We start from the raw sequence: 16,036 nt of genomic DNA, 5'->3' as shown, positions 1-16,036 counted from the left end.
CCACCAACCGAATAAAAATAACTTAAAATTTGTATGTCATTGACCTTTCTTGGTTTAAAATACCTATAAAATAGGGTGCTACAAAATACAATAGGTAAACTAAAAATGATTTTCAAAGTCATCATATTTAGCACTTTGTCCCTAAATTTGTTGTGCGTCTTCACCTTGGCCTTCGATCCACGCCCCCTACAAGATTTCTGCGTTGCAGATCAGACAAGCTCAGGTACTGCCTTCATTCCTTTACAAAATCATTGATATTTTTTTTCTATTTTTCCATAATTCCGTTATATAATTATAAGTGATCAATTTCATTTTTAATAGAAAGCAGTCCGGAGTATTACCCTCTTCTATTTTATTCTTTCTTTATTTTTCTGTTTTGTTACTATATCTATTACTACCTCTGTCCCTGAAAATTTGATACATATTACCATTTCGGTCCGTCCCTGAAAATTTGATACACTTCACTTTTACCATTTTTGGTAGTGGACCCAATATTCCACTAACTCATTCCTACTCACATTTTATTATAAAACTAATACTTTAAAAGTAGGACTCACATCCCACTAACTTTTTCAACTCATTTTCCATTACATTTCTTAAAATCCGTGTCGGGTCAAAGTGTAACAAATTTTGGGGGACGGAGGTAGTAATTTGTTAAGAAGCCCGTGCCGAAAAGAAATTAACCTCGTGTAATTATTAACAGCAAGATTAAGTGGCGCGCGAGCATGCAAGGACCCCACCAAGGTGGAAGCAGACGACTTCTTCTTCAGAGGAGGACTGCATCTGGCTGGAAACACGTCAAACCCGATGGGGTCTGCCTCCACCACCGTGGCAGTGGACCAGATCCCGGGGCTCAACACAATGGGGTTGATATTACTGCGCGTGGATTTGCGGCGGAATGGCTCTTTTCCGCCGCACATCCACCCAAGGGCCACTGAGCTGGTGACGGTTCTAGAAGGTTCCATGGAGATCGGGTTCGTTACCTCCCACCCCGGTTCCAACAAGCATTTCAGCAAAGTTGTTAGGAAAGGGGACGTGTTCGTCGTCCCCGTGGGGCTTGTCCATTACGCGCGTAATGTCGGCAAAGGGAAGGCCGCCGCCTTGGTGGCCTTCAATAGCCAGCATCCGGGCTTCATCTTCGTTCCAAGCGGCGTTTTTGGGACCACGCCGCCGATTGATGCCGGTTATCTTGCTAGTTCGTTTATGCTGGATCAGAAAATCGTGGAAGATCTTCAGAAAAAGTTTTAGAAGCTTAATTTACTCTTCTGTTCGTCTCAGAATTTCTGTATATGAACTACTTCACGTGGTTTTAATTAAATTATGAGCATTTTGTTTTTCATATCGATTAAATTGGAACACTTAAAATCGAAATTTCATTTAGTCTCACGTTTGCATACAACATCAAGAGAAAAATTGGTAATCTAGCATCAAACAAACTGAAACAAAACAGAAGCCACGCGCAGAGAAAGCTAAGTAATTAAGGGAAAAAAAGAGACAACATGAAAGCACATAAAATAATATTGGGACCAAATAAGAGAGGATCTTGCTTTTAATCTGGATTCCTAGAATTTGGCCTGGAGCCCATCTACAACAGTTTTATCCACCTGGAAGGCCTTGGCGAGAATATCAGTACTAATATCGGGCTTGGACCCGAAAACAGCATTGGCAATGGTGATAACTCCGGGATTCTGGCTACTCAATGCAGCTATGGCAACCGCATTTCCTGTTCCAACGTTACGCTGGAAGTGAATGAGCCCAACTGGAAACACAAAAACATCGCCTTTGTGGAGTGTTTTGGTGATGAGGGTGTTGTCGGGATTGGAGGTCACAAAGCCCACTAGGAGGGATCCCTCAATCACGGTCAGGATCTCAGTGGCTCTCGGGTGGGTGTGTGGTGGATTGATTCCCCATGGCGCGTAGTCAATACGCACCATTGAGATTCCCAGGGTGTTGAGCCCTGGCAACTGGGCTACAGACACCGGGGTCACCCTCGACCCGTTAGGATTGGAGGTGTTCCCGGGCACATGCAGCCCACTGAAGGAGAAATCGTTTGCAACTACTGAAGCAGGGCTTTTGCAAGCTTGCCCATTCACTCTTGCTGAAACTCAAAGTCAAAGTCAAAGCGAGCCAACGTTAATTACTAGTAGGAGTACTACATTTAATGGTAAGGTAAAATTTACCATTATCATTACTAAATTAACACACATGCCAATGAAAATATGAAATGGAAGGGATGATCACCTGAGCTAGTAGGATCGGCAACGCAGAAATCCTGCAACGGGCTTGGCTCGAAGGCGAGAGCAACAAAGGCCAAAGATAGGGCGATTGAGCTAAACAAGAGGATGTTCATTGCCATGATCAGTCTAACTCAAGATCAATTTTAACTTCAAAATTTTAAAGGGGATGTGTTTAGTGGTGAAAGCTAATTACAGAAGCTCTCAATTTATAGAATTCCCATGCAAATATGCAATATTCAATTCGATTATACACTTGTCTTTACTCTTGAACAATACTTGAGAAAGCCGACTTCTTAATCTTACATGGGAAATGTTACCAAAATTATAGCTTGTGTTTAGAATTAAATGTTTGTATATGGTGAAAACTAATAATTATATGTGCAATTATATATAATTAATTAACATGATGGCCTAATCCATATTTTTATATGCTCCCCGTCCATCAGTTGAATCATTCAAAATTGTGCTTAATAATACATACGGCTAATTCCTGAATGAGAGCCATGTGTCAAGATTAAGATTTTGATCATGTAATGTAAAATTTGGTGTTTATTTAATCGGAGAGCCTTTGAATACTAGCTTATAGAAAACCAAATACGAAAAACAAGATAGATTTTTTCTTAATTTTTTAATTGTTTTTACATAAAACCATTCTATCATTAGCAAAAACATGCAAGATTTTAATTTTCTTCATGCATTGGTATCTACTCCACAATGCAATCATGTTATCATGCTCCTCAAATAGTCAAGCCACATATTTATGATCAATGGTTATTATTTAAGGAATTTAACATATTCCTTTTTCCATTTATTTTTGAAAGATAGCAGGCGCGCAATCCGTTCAAGTTTTGAACATACAAAGAGAGTAGCAATAGCTAATTAAATTTATGGAGGAAATATCTTCAATTCCCATCCATTGTCCCTTGGTAATTCGTTTATTTATGATAAAGATAATTTGTTTCATATACCTTCTCAATTTGATTGTGTTGATATGTACCCCCTACGTTCATAGTGAAATCGGGTCCAGCTCCCTTTCATATTATAAGAGCAAAATTATATTTATTTATAATGAACTAATAACATACTTATAATGAACTTTAGATTTTTAAATTACGACGTTATTGTTTTTAAATCTCTAAATTCCCTATATTAAACTATAAATAAAGTTATAATGAACTCGGCGTTATTTAATAATGATGTGTTTGACGTTTAGCGTTTAAAACTAGTTTGGTATATAATACAATCCGATGAAAAAAATACTTAATATACATTTATTTAATTATTTATATCGTGAGCTTTAATCAGCCACACGATCTTTTTGTACTCAAGCTTAATTTCGATTTTATTTTTCGTATATCGAAAATTATGCTATAATATGTAAAAAAAAAATTAAGATCAATTTATAATCAATTCATTATTGGGTCTTTTGATTCCTAAACAAATTCAGCTTAGTCATTAATTTCGGAATTATGTGTTTCCCTTCGGTCCAAGAACTAAGAATTAGGAAATTAGCCAACAATTTGTCCACAATTCTGATATTAATAATCTAACGATGTCTTAATGTTTGAACCTTTCTTCAATCATGATAATTTCAAATCCTTATCCATTCTCATATAGTATTACATTAATAAACGTACAAAAATATTAATATTTCTTAAGACGGCAACGACGTGGTTTAGAAACAACAAATTTAGTGCATGAAAAATGCCTATATATACTTTGGTTATCAACTCAATATTCAATAACAAGCAATAGCTCCATAATTGTATTTCCTACTCTCAATATTTTCATTTCTTCCAAATAAAAATTTAGTATGTCGAGTAGGTTTCTCTTGTTGAGCACCATTGCTCATTGTATAATCTGCACTGTCTTTGCCTTCGAGCCAAGTCCGTTACAAGATTTTTGCGTCGCTGATTCCACAAGCTCGGGTAATTTGATGATATCTTGACTTAATATACTGTATGATTTTTTTTTATCAATAACCAAAGAGGAAAATTGTCTTATGGTTACTCATTACATATGATTAAATTAGTAGTTATTGATCATATATGCTCATCAATTACATGTAGCAAGAGTGAATGGGCAAGCATGCAAGAGCCCATCATCAGTTGGAGCTGCGGACTTCTCCTTCAGTGGACTCCACATTCCCGGAAACACCTCAAACCCTAACGGCTCGAGAGTGACCCCAGTCAGTGTGGCCCAATTGCCTGGGCTCAACACCCTCGGCATCTCCATGGTGCGTATTGACTATGCACCGTGGGGAATAAACCCTCCTCACACTCACCCAAGAGCTACCGAGATCTTGACAGTCGTTGAGGGTTCGCTTCAAGTAGGGTTTGTGACCTCGAATCCTGAGAATAGGCTCATCACGAAGACCCTGCAGAAAGGGGATGTTTTTGTTTTTCCGATTGGACTGATTCACTTCCAGCGGAATGTGGGGACTAAAAATGCAGTTGCTATAGCTGCATTGAGCAGCCAGAACCCCGGGGTGATCACCATTGCTAATGCGGTTTTCGGGTCCAAGCCTGACATTAGTAGCGATATTCTCACCAAGGCCTTCCAGATTGAGCCCAGCCTTGTGCACAACTTGCAAGCTAAATTTTAGATACAATTGATTAATTGCATGTGTTTCTGAGTTTTCCTTTTGTTTTAATTTACTGCTTTTGTTTGCTGCTTCCTTCACTTTTATGTAATCTACAACTTATTTTCGCTATTCATGTTGATGATGACACTATTTTCATTATATGTGGGCTAATTATGTTAGCATGTCAAAATTTCAGTACTCCCTCTGTCCACAAGAGTATGCATTCTTGGTTTGGCACGGGTTTTATATAATCAAATTAACCGCACAACTTTCAAAAATATAGTTGTATATCTAATATTTATGCACGCACACCAGCTGGTGCGCTAGTGTAAATTAAATTCAAGATTTAGCAAATTTGGTTGAAAAGATGTGTGGAAATAGAAAGACATAAATTATGGATAAAACACTTAATATTCCAGAAGGTACGCCCAATATTCTGTCTCGATTTCGCCATTATTTTTAATAAATGATTAAATGGTAGTACTAGTGGAGTATGATTTTGGTGTAGTCATGGCGTAGAACCGTTGAAGGGGCTTCGACATCAACCGTCATAAACGCCTAATTACCATTTCAATTATCTATTTCCGCACCTAGCTACTTACTACTACTTTTTTTTTCGTTTAAATTGAGTTGTAAAGTAGTAGAGTATTTTTTTCGGTAAATTTAGCTCTCATTCTCCTATACTCCTATTGGTTGGAAGAACAATGTAGACTTTAAAAATTTATACTACCACATTCAATTCATATTTATGGCATTTTAGAATTCTACTGTGTGGGCTTGGGCTATCTATGAAGTGGTCCAGAGGGAAGCCCACGGCTACAATGGGCCTGAATTGGACCTAAGACATTTTCAGCATCATATATTCTTGTCATCTAAAGATTATACCACCAAAAACATAAACCAAAAATAGGTGTGGTTGTGTACTAAAGAAACCAAGAATTTGCAGTAATTACGATAGGGACGTTAGTGTTGGATTATCATAATATGAAGCATGATAAAATTGAACTATATTTCACGTTTTGTGTTGCTTTTGCACTTTTTCCTATCCCTTTTAAATCAGGCTGTCATTACTATATTAGTCTTCACACATGTGACCCAAGTTCACTTTTTCATGTTGCATTTTGCAACTTCTTATAACATATTCGTGTTATTTATTTGCAAAATATAATACTACTAGTAGTTTATCTTCCTCATTTCCATTGTCTTGATATGTACTTTCCATGTTCATAGTGAGCTCCCTATCAATATCATAGTATAGGAACAAAATTATACTACTAGTATTCATTTTATATTGAGAGAACGTTAGTAATTATTTAATTATAATTGAGCTTTGGAGTATTTCATTTGACTATGGGATGAGATTGTGCAGGTGGTGTTGCATATCAAAGGATAGGATAGGATTTGGTCACGAGTTGTATGTGTTTAGAAAACTACACTGCCCTCACAATTTAGTACTCTTAGTTCGTACAAAACTACAGTTGTATATTGACATAATTCATTTTCAAACTCTTTTTAAAGTTCCCAAAAAATGAAAAAGCGTGCGGGAAAAAAGCATGCGAAATTGGATGAAGTCAACTCGGATTAAGTACCTAAAATTAAAAGTAATTTAGCAAACTATTTTGTGGAATGAATCAAGTTTTTTTGTACCAAAGCTTATGTGTGGGAGCTCATCATGCGCTCAAGAGTAATCGGTATAGCGTACAACTCATCTATTTTGGAGTTATATAATAAAATGATATAAAATTAATCCTATTACTATCATATTTTATTTATTTATTTATCATGATAAGATATTAATTAAGGTGATTAAATATAATTAAGCTCTTAAAATGCACGTCTTCTGTGTATTCTTTGCTCCGTCGACCATGCGCTCCACGAACACTAGAGATGTGCTCTTTTTTTGGAAAATAAAGGGCATGAATATTATATATATATATATATATATATATATATATATATATATCTTATATATATTCAATTCAAATGGTATAAATTTGATGGATTGTATATAATGTAGGAGTACTAAGTAACTTGGTTTTTTTTGGGCATCTTTATAACTTATTAGTGTAATTTTGATGTGAAATATCCCAAAATGCAAATATTTGATCTTAATATATTAACTAGTAGTTGCTCTATCATTATAATTTATTAGTAATATGCATACTCCTTCATTCTTTTAAAAATAGCAAGTATTTCTGTTTTGGTACATTCCTTAAATTTGTACGATTTTAAATTGAACAGCATATTATCCATACACATTATTTTAATTCTATCATTAGAATTAATAGTTTAATATTTATGTATCTCAATATTCACTAACCCTACATATAAACACTACTAATAATGTAGATCACATAATCCACCGACACTATTCATTTATCTTTGTTTTTTGTTTTTTTTTTAATTTATCAATTGCACATTAATCATTAAACTTTTCAAAACTGTTATTTTTAAGGGACATAGGACTATTATTTAATCTCAAAATGTCATAAGTTTCTTGCCAACACAACCAAAAAAGCACCTGTATTCACATGGATAAGTGACTTTCTTACCATATTTACCTCCGACAAAATATTAAGATATGAACATTTGAATTTGTCTTTTCTTTTCTTCAGCGTTCACCAATCTTCATGTTGCACTAAATACTCATAATATGACCATTTGTATTTTTGTAATAATCAGGAAAAAATGGTTAAAAATGTCAAAATAGTCGTGGCGGCCGTGGATCTTTGTCAGCAATCAGCATTGACTTTAAAGATAACTGAAAATGTTAATGATCCACTTTCAACCAACAACTATAATATTTTTATTTTATTTTTCATATCAAATATAAAATATAAACTATCGATGCAAGTTTCTAATACTCCAGACAAAAGTTGACTTTAAAAGGGATAATTAATTTTTTTGTTCCACATGTGTTTTTTTCTAAATTTCAAGATATACCGGCAGTTTTTATTTTCCTTCTTTTAATTTTTTATAACATCGGGATGGAATTAGTTTATGTTGTTTGATTTGATCAAACGTGTTAGGTCTTAATGGAATTGGTTTTATAAGTATTGTTTGATTTGATAGTTTATCCATTTTTTTAATTTCAGAATAATGTATGATTAGTCTTAATTTACAAGTCATGATCTTCCTCCAAAGATAAAAAAAATTATTTCGATTTCAATCTGATTTTGAATTAATATAATGTTGGGTAATCGAACACTTCCTCATCAGATTGTGAAGGGGGTGATTACATAATCAATCTAATTTTGTGAAGACAAATAATTATTAAATCAAAACCATCAGCATGTGGTACCCAATTATTCATCGAATTATTATTTTCAAACAACTCATATCAAACGCTTCCATATATATATGTACTCCATATAACTCTTCGATGAAACTATAAAATTCACTTTAGTATATAAAGTAAATTTAGAATTATTAAAAGAATTGAGCTAAAAAGATGATAATGGGCATATATTAAGATCATTTTCAATGGTACATTAAAATCTAAAATAGAGTAGATAATTAGTTTCATGAAACTCTAAAATTAATTTCATATTTGTTTTTTGAGTAAAAAAATGCCTATATTTATATTTACATTACAATAAAACAAAAAATTTCTTTCAATTTTGTGAGTAAAAAGGCATAATATACAAAATATTTTTATAAATTTAAATTTAATATAAATGATTGAGGTAAAATCATATTTAATGTGAAACCTTGTTTACGTTAAATTACGTTAAACTCAAATTGATATGAATTCGCAAAGAATTCCAGTAAAACAACTGTAATTTACCGCTTGTATATATCTGCAGTTCCACTTATCAACCATAATCTATTTGCCTCCCGAGTCAAACTCTCTCTCTATCTCTCTCTACATATACAGCTCTTCCTCGATGTTTCCCTTTCTTACTTGAAAACAATCCTCTCTCGTCTGTTTCCAATTTGTGAGGAAAAGTTTTTGCAGAAATTGACAGCCCTCATAAATTTTCATCAATTTGCACTTCTACTCTCCAAAAGATATGTTTTTTCCGATATTACACGCACTCTAATCTAATTTCTCTTCGTCCCACAAAAAATTTCAGTGCTTGGATCGCTCGGCATTGGTGAATTCTTCTTGGGATCTTGATATATCGGCTATACTCTGTCTTGGTTATAGTTATTGGACGAAATTTTGTAAGTGTTTCGTCTCAAATGTTTTTTTTTTTTTTTACTTTTCATTAATTTATTTAATCAGTACGTTTTTAGTGAAGTAGTAGCTCAGCCGTTTCGTATTTTGTGGATTCAATCAGATTATAACGTTTCTTGAGTGATCATATATTTTGATTTCTTTTGTCTTGGCGGGTTTCGTTTGGTTCTTCTTGGAAATTGGCAATTTCATATTCTTTGGCTTTTATTGTTAGCTAAATCTATGTTGATCAGTTACTCACTTGCTCCAATTTGAAATTGTTTCTATTTCTGTTTACATTTTCTACCCTATTTTTAACTATACTGTTGAATTGTTCGAACTTCGCACTCTTGATCTCACTGTTTTAGCATCCACTCTTTATTTTGGGGCTAAATTGAGGGTTAATCTGAATAATTGAATATCATGCTGCTGTGTTTAGAAGGTCTTGATGTTTTCAGCTTGTTGTTTTACTCATTTTTAGCTTGTTGTTTGACTCAGTCTAGCTTACATGTGTGTTCAACTGCAGAATCTCCTCTGCTTTAAAAAGGAAATGAGGGATGTTTTCTTGGTTGGGAAAAACAGCATCTTCATGTTTGAGTCCTATGAGTCGATATGCCCCTATGAGCAAGGATGATGACCAAGGCTCCGGAGGGGAGGACGACGCGCTTCTCTGGTCCAAAGATCTCGAGAAGCATTCACACGGTGAGTTCTCATTTGCTGTTGTCCAGGCAAATGCTGTCCTTGAGGATCAAAGCCAAGTCGAGACTGGTAGGCACGCCACTTTTGTCGGTGTCTATGATGGCCACGGTGGCCCTGAGGCCTCAAGATACATCTCCGACCACCTCTTCAATCATTTGATTAGTAAGTCTTTTGCTGGGATACGTCTCGGAATGTCTGAGTTCAATGTCAAGTAGGACTTGTTTGCTATTAGTAATGAGAAACAACGTATTTGCTGATCATGTTCATCATGTCTTAACTTCTTTGGATTATGTTCACTAGTCTACTTTGATGATTTCGTTGCTGAAATTTATATGTTATGGCAATTTGGGAAATCAGTTCATCAGGATGAACCACTCAATGTTCGTAAGCATCTCTTTCCACTCGACAAGCTGTTAAAAAGATTCTGGTCACCTATAAGCTTTTAGATGCTGTGAGATTTGTTAGCTGTGGCCTCTATGTTGCTAAATTCGTGTTTTTTCCCTTTTCAGTTATTTTCTCAATAGAAAAGTTCAGGTAAGGGACAAATGCATGAAATTATTCTAAGATGGGAAGAAAGTGGCTGATGCCTAAGTCCTAACATGAATGCCTCTTTTTCACAGGACTTGCTCAGGAAAATGGAGCAATGTCGGAGGATATACTCAGAAATGCGTTTTCTGAAACAGAAAATGGGTTTCTTACGCTAGTTAGAAGAGCTTATGCAATCAGACCAGTGCTTGCAGCAATCGGTTCCTGTTGTCTGGTCGGAGTTATCTGGAAGAGAATGCTATATGTTGCTAATTTGGGGGACTCTAGAGCAGTAATGGGATGTTCGGACCGGTCAAATAGAATTGTAGCCGAGCAGCTCACTAGAGATCACAATGCTAGCATGGAAGAGGTCAGAAACGAGTTGACTAATTTGCACCCCGAAGATTCACAGATTGTTGTGATGAAGCAAGGAGTTTGGCGTATCAAGGGAATCATACAGGTTCGCTTCATTTTTATCCCATGATACTGTAACAACTGAGCTTCAATTGTGGCAATGGTTTGAATCTTGAACTTGGTATGTGTCTGTATTATCTATACACAGGTATCAAGATCCATTGGTGATGCCTACCTCAAGAGGCCAGAATTTGCCCTCGATCCATCTTTCCCACGGTTCCACCTTCCCCAGCCTCTGCAGAGACCAGTTCTTAGAGCTGATCCAAGCATAGTGACGCGACGGATATCAGGAAATGACAAGTTCCTCATCTTCGCCTCGGACGGCCTCTGGGAATTCTTGACCAATCAGGAGGCTGTGGAGATCGTCCACAACAATCCGAGAGCAGTCTGTTTTTCATCTCTCAGTTCATAGCTCAAAACTATTTTATTTTCATATAGTATCAATTTTACATCCTTGTTTTGTGCATCACAGGGAATAGCAAGGAGGCTACTTGTATCAGCTCTGCAGAGGGCTGGTAGAATAAGACAGATGCCATATGAGGAAATCAAGAAACTCGATAATGGGGTCAGGAGACACGTCCATGACGATATCTCCATAGTCGTTGTCTTCATTGACCACGAGATGCTTGACGGTGATGAGGCCTCCGTGCCTGAACAGTCAGTACGAGGTTTTGTTGATTCTGTCGGACCATCGAACTTCAACTTTTCCTAGACTGATGCAGAACTGCCTGCTATGTCTGTGGAACTTGATTACCTACTTCTTTATTTGGCCTGAGCCCCGGGCGAATGCCCTTCGGAAATCGCCTAGACGAAATCATGCGTTTGTACAATCTTTTGCCTAATAACAGACTGACTTATAGTTGTCGATCTTGATCTCCGTTTTGTAAAAAACAGATCTTGTCATTATTCTTGAATAATACTCCTACTATCGTGTTTACTTGGTTTTAATCCAATACATGTTCCAGCTCGAATTTGTCAATATCTTTGAACTCAACCTATCCATCTTCCATTTTCTTTATCTAACTAAAAATATACCACTTCCTCCGTTTCATAATAATGGAGGCGTTTCTTTTCGGTACGGAGATTAAGAAAAACTATGTTAGGTGAGTTAAGTAAAGGGAGAATAAAGTGGAAAATGAAAATGGTAGAGAGACGAAGAGAGAAAAAAGTAAGAGAGAGTAAAGTAGGTGTAGAAAAATATGTTGACTTTTACTAAAAAGAGAAATGACTCTATTACTATGGAATGTACAAAAATGATAAAATAACTCTATTACTATGAAATGATAAAATAACTCTATTACTATGAAATAGAAGGAGTATCTTTAAATCACAACGCTCTCACGCAACATAGGCTCATAACATTACATCTTATAAAACCTTGAAACATGATATAGTATATTGTTTCAGTTTATAAGCTCAGCCAACCACCTTCCTCTCAATTAAATTGTAAACCCACAAACTAGTAAGTAGCAAATTCCTTTTTCTCTTTAATCTAAAAAGTTAACTAGTAAATCAATAATCTTAGATATATTCTGAAATTTCCCCGAACTGAAATAAAATATCCTTCACTTAGAAACAAAAGATGAAACATAATCACAAAGAAAGCAAAGACTGAATCTTGACATTACGAATTCCATACTAAAATTACAGTATGTGCTCTTCATCCAAAATTCAAACCCATAGTACCATCCGGAAAGCACAAGTCTGCTACAAAAAAATTAAAATATTTCCATGTCCAAACTTCAAATTCTCGAACAGTAGACGACGACTCGATAAACGAACAAAACCGGAAGAAAAGCGAATGAAACATAGAGAGCCATAGGCAAATCATATCATGTAGTATAATCTCCTCAAGCAAAGCCAGCGAACCAAGAGTTCGATGTTTAGAAGCATTTTCTGTGAACGATCGAAGGGCCAGACTCATCATATTCTGCTTTGGCGATCCACATCTACAATAGCAAAACCAAGCAAAAACAGTTCATTGCATTTCTTGTTTATGATGCAAGGATAATGCATAAGCACAAACATGAACATGAGCAGAGAATGTTAAGTTGTGACCGTACCTGCTGGAAGGTGCTGAGAGAAGCCAAGATGGACCCTCCAATCCAGACACTGTACTTCCTCTCCGGTGGAGCCACCACCTTGATCTTCATGCTGCTTGGGGCAAGAGCCGTGATCTCCTTGCTCATCCGGTCAGCAATACCCGGGAACATGGTGGAGCCACCACTGAGGACAATGTTTCCATACAAATCCTTCCTGATATCAACATCACACTTCATGATGGAGTTGTATGTAGTCTCGTGAATGCCAGCAGCTTCCATCCCGATCATCGAGGGCTGGAAGAGGACCTCAGGGCATCTAAACCGCTCAGCGCCAATAGTGATCACCTGTCCATCAGGCAGCTCATAGTTCTTCTCCACAGCAGAGCTCGTCTTTGCAGTCTCGAGCTCTTGTTCATAATCAAGTGCAATGTAAGCTAGCTTCTCCTTGATGTCTCTCACAATTTCCCGCTCTGCTGTAGTTGTGAACATGTAACCACGTTCTGTGAGGATCTTCATGAGGCTATCAGTGAGATCACGGCCAGCAAGATCAAGACGGAGGATTGCATGGGGGAGAGCATAACCCTCATAGATTGGAACTGTATGGCTGACACCATCTCCAGAGTCAAGAACAATACCTGCCGAAGAACATGTCAAGCATATGCAAATAGACCAATTTTAGCCACTAGGGTTTATGCTAATGGCTTTTTAATCATATAGTAGGCAATAAGAATTGCTCGATAATAGGTAATTGATTATATCAATCAACAAAAAGTCACATGTTGCAACAAGCATGAAATACAGATTGAGTTTCTAATATCTTCCTTACCAGTTGTACGACCACTGGCATAAAGGGAGAGAACAGCCTGAATCGCAACATACATGGCAGGGGTGTTGAAGGTCTCAAACATGATCTGAGTCATTTTCTCACGATTCGCCTTTGGGTTGAGAGGGGCCTCTGTCAAGAGGATGGGGTGCTCTTCTGGGGCCACACGAAGTTCGTTGTAGAAGGTATGATGCCAGATCTTCTCCATATCATCCCAGTTGCTGACGATACCATGCTCAATCGGATACTTGAGGGTCAAAATACCTCTCTTTGATTGAGCCTCGTCACCAACATAAGCATCTTTCTGGCCCATCCCAACCATGACTCCAGTGTGGCGAGGGCGCCCCACTATACTCGGGAAGACAGCTCTCGGAGCATCATCCCCAGCAAACCCAGCCTGAAAGTCAACAATGTAATAAGTTAAGGTTAATAAATCAACAAAAATCTGAACTGATAACCAAAAACAAGGTTTGTTAGGTCAAGGAAAGCGAGATTACCTTGACCATTCCAGTTCCATTGTCGCAAACAAGGGGCTGGATATCCTCTGCATCTGCCATCGCTTAATGTTATCTGAAGACAATAAAACAATACTTAGATCGTCAACATAGACACACATCATGCATCTGAAATCAAGAAAACCAAAACCCTAAATATTCAATGAATGCAATGTGCCATCTAAGAAATCACAAAATTTCAAATGTCAGACTAGAACCTGATTGACATCACTTGATAATACAAGATCCATAAACATAAGCAAATTTCAACATTGGATATTATCAATTGCACATAATCCTCGATTTGATAAAGAATAAAAATTAATCTAATTGACTTGGATTTTGACTCAGGAGCAGACTCAAGGATTAAGCAGCCAATTGCTAATTACAGTATAGCAAACAAAAAGGATCTAATCAAATAACGAATCGGATCATTCACATGTCTATCCAAACTTCAGCTATAAATAGGAAATTTCCGATTATAGCAACTTCAAACTAGATCCTAATCGAACACAGCCAATCAAATACAGAACTTCACACAAGAAGTATCACTGGAAACTATGAATTTCACCAATCAATAGTCACGCAAGCACAAGCCAAAATTCAAAACACCCATCGTCAGATCCATAAATAAGAAGGTCTATAGAAACATAAATAACTAGATCTCATACAAGAACAACAAATCGAGACCACCAAAAATCGTATAAGATGAAATAACTAAACTAGATTCAAAACAAAATTAAAACAAAATCGAGTCATCGCAACGAAGATTTGATATAATGAAAACAAAGATTGGACCTTTGAGGAGTTGCGGAAGATGATTGTCAAATTCTTTGCTGATTCTCAGCAAGCGACTCCGAGAGAAAATGAGGACTGTGTGTGTGCTTTTCTTTCGCCTTGGTTTAAAAAGAAATGCCGGCCCTTTCCTTTAAATGAAACCTCAGCCTCACATTAAATTCAGATCAAATGAACCTCAAATTCAAGATTATAAGATCTGAGCCGTTGGATTGGATTCGTGGGTTGTGGCACCCACGACAGCATGGTGAACGTAGCTGGCTTCCCTTTTGTCTATTTTAATAGGTATAAACATAATAAATTTAAATTTAAATTTTGATTTGAATTTTTTAGATTTATAGTTCGAATATGATTGGATTTTAAAAGATTTTTGATATTTTAAAATTTGAAGTAATTTGAAATTCAAAATATATTTATATAGTACTACTCCAGGTTTGTGTTAAAATGACAACCTCTCTTAAAGTGACACCGTGACACCACTTATACAGCATATTATAAACGCTACACAACAATATTCAATACGCTAGACAACAATCTATAGTGTACACACCAATCTTCAATCGATAGATTGTTGTCTAGCGTGTTGGATATTGTTGTCCAAGAAAAATTGTTGTATAGTGTACAACATATTGCTGGCCGTCTTTTTTAACTTTTTTTTTCTTTTTTTTTTGCCACGTGGCAGCTTATTATTCGTCCACGTGTACAAATGATTGGCTAGAAATGGTGGTATGGTGTTATTTTAAGAGGTGGTAGCACCCTAACATGCCCCACTACTCCTATTTCGTACTCCCTCCGTCCCAACTAAGTTGAGTCATTTCCTTTTTTAATAAAAAATAAAACATCCAATTACTCTTGCTTTATTCCACCATCTATTTTACTCTCTCTTTATTTTTCCTACTTTATTCCTTTCTCCTACTTTTCAACACAATTTCTTAATTTCTGTGTCCAAAAGTTATGTCTCAACTTACTTAGAACGATGGGAGTATATTATATAATGATGTCTTCATCCTTTAAAAATACTAAGTAGGTGTTCGGTTGGCAAGACTAAATCTCATGATTAAATCTGTATCATGTTTGGTTCATAAGATTGACCCTCACAACTTAATCCTAGATCGATAGTCTAATGATAATTAGTCATAGTCTCCCCCCTCCAACTAAAATAATCTCACAACTTAATCCTAGATGGATAGTCTCATAATACTAATCATGGCAACCGAACGCCACCTAAGTATATTATAGAGCGATGAGTTTATTCGTTAATTTA

At 36.2% G+C, this 16,036-nt stretch overlaps 4 protein-coding genes and 1 pseudogene across 4 annotated transcripts; 3 read left to right on the top strand and 2 right to left on the bottom strand.

Moving 5' to 3' along the window:
• On the top strand, positions 1 to 1,339 carry LOC125207936 (putative germin-like protein 2-1). The gene is made up of 2 exons (XM_048107457.2): positions 1 to 223; positions 704 to 1,339. Exons 1-2 carry the CDS (start codon positions 106 to 108, stop codon positions 1,246 to 1,248), a joined length of 663 nt encoding a protein of 220 aa, XP_047963414.2. The 5' UTR covers positions 1 to 105; the 3' UTR covers positions 1,249 to 1,339.
• On the bottom strand, positions 1,297 to 2,369 carry LOC125207753 (putative germin-like protein 2-1; annotated as a pseudogene).
• A 1,681-nt stretch (positions 2,370 to 4,050) lies between these two features.
• LOC125207843 (putative germin-like protein 2-1) lies at positions 4,051 to 4,851 on the top strand. Its single transcript, XM_089061801.1, has 2 exons — positions 4,051 to 4,165; positions 4,307 to 4,851. Exons 1-2 carry the CDS (start codon positions 4,051 to 4,053, stop codon positions 4,840 to 4,842), a joined length of 651 nt encoding a protein of 216 aa, XP_088917927.1. The 3' UTR covers positions 4,843 to 4,851.
• A 3,801-nt stretch (positions 4,852 to 8,652) lies between these two features.
• Positions 8,653 to 11,566, top strand: LOC125208372 (putative protein phosphatase 2C 43). Its single transcript, XM_048107970.2, has 5 exons — positions 8,653 to 8,988; positions 9,507 to 9,841; positions 10,300 to 10,664; positions 10,767 to 11,003; positions 11,091 to 11,566. The coding sequence occupies exons 2-5, from the start codon at positions 9,538 to 9,540 to the stop codon at positions 11,328 to 11,330; spliced, it is 1,146 nt and encodes a 381-aa protein (XP_047963927.1). The 5' UTR covers positions 8,653 to 8,988; positions 9,507 to 9,537; the 3' UTR covers positions 11,331 to 11,566.
• A 652-nt stretch (positions 11,567 to 12,218) lies between these two features.
• LOC125203790 (actin-7) lies at positions 12,219 to 14,927 on the bottom strand. Its single transcript, XM_048102240.2, has 5 exons — positions 14,776 to 14,927; positions 13,981 to 14,053; positions 13,487 to 13,880; positions 12,682 to 13,295; positions 12,219 to 12,567 (listed from the first exon to the last, which is right to left on the bottom strand). Exons 2-5 carry the CDS (start codon positions 14,038 to 14,040, stop codon positions 12,502 to 12,504), a joined length of 1,134 nt encoding a protein of 377 aa, XP_047958197.1. The 5' UTR covers positions 14,041 to 14,053; positions 14,776 to 14,927; the 3' UTR covers positions 12,219 to 12,501.
• Positions 14,928 to 16,036: the final 1,109 nt, after the last annotated feature.

This window comes from Salvia hispanica, chromosome 6 (assembly GCF_029641045.1).
Source record: "Salvia hispanica isolate PSC_SH4W2 chromosome 6, Shi_PSC_v1, whole genome shotgun sequence".
NCBI lineage: Eukaryota > Viridiplantae > Streptophyta > Magnoliopsida > Lamiales > Lamiaceae > Salvia > Salvia hispanica.
The sequence above is the reverse complement of the archived record's forward strand: the minus strand, read 5'-3'. Positions and strand labels throughout refer to the sequence as shown.

Bases quoted from the DNA above. Each gene is read 5' to 3' on its own strand.
- LOC125207936 (XM_048107457.2), top strand. From the start codon at position 106: ATGATTTTCAAAGTCATCATATTTAGCACTTTGTCCCTAAATTTGTTG. The intron at 224-703 runs GTACTGCCTTCA...AATTATTAACAG, and splicing joins TGCAGATCAGACAAGCTCAG to CAAGATTAAGTGGCGCGCGA.
- LOC125208372 (XM_048107970.2), top strand. From the start codon at position 9,538: ATGTTTTCTTGGTTGGGAAAAACAGCATCTTCATGTTTGAGTCCTATG. The intron at 9,842-10,299 runs GTAAGTCTTTTG...TCTTTTTCACAG, and splicing joins CCTCTTCAATCATTTGATTA to GACTTGCTCAGGAAAATGGA. The intron at 11,004-11,090 runs GTCTGTTTTTCA...TGTGCATCACAG, and splicing joins TCCACAACAATCCGAGAGCA to GGAATAGCAAGGAGGCTACT.
- LOC125203790 (XM_048102240.2), bottom strand. From the start codon at position 14,040: ATGGCAGATGCAGAGGATATCCAGCCCCTTGTTTGCGACAATGGAACT. The intron at 13,881-13,980 runs GTAATCTCGCTT...GTTGACTTTCAG, and splicing joins ATGGAACTGGAATGGTCAAG to GCTGGGTTTGCTGGGGATGA. The intron at 13,296-13,486 runs GTAAGGAAGATA...GTTCTTCGGCAG, and splicing joins TGCCAGTGGTCGTACAACTG to GTATTGTTCTTGACTCTGGA.
- LOC125207843 (XM_089061801.1), top strand. From the start codon at position 4,051: ATGTCGAGTAGGTTTCTCTTGTTGAGCACCATTGCTCATTGTATAATC. The intron at 4,166-4,306 runs GTAATTTGATGA...AATTACATGTAG, and splicing joins CGCTGATTCCACAAGCTCGG to CAAGAGTGAATGGGCAAGCA.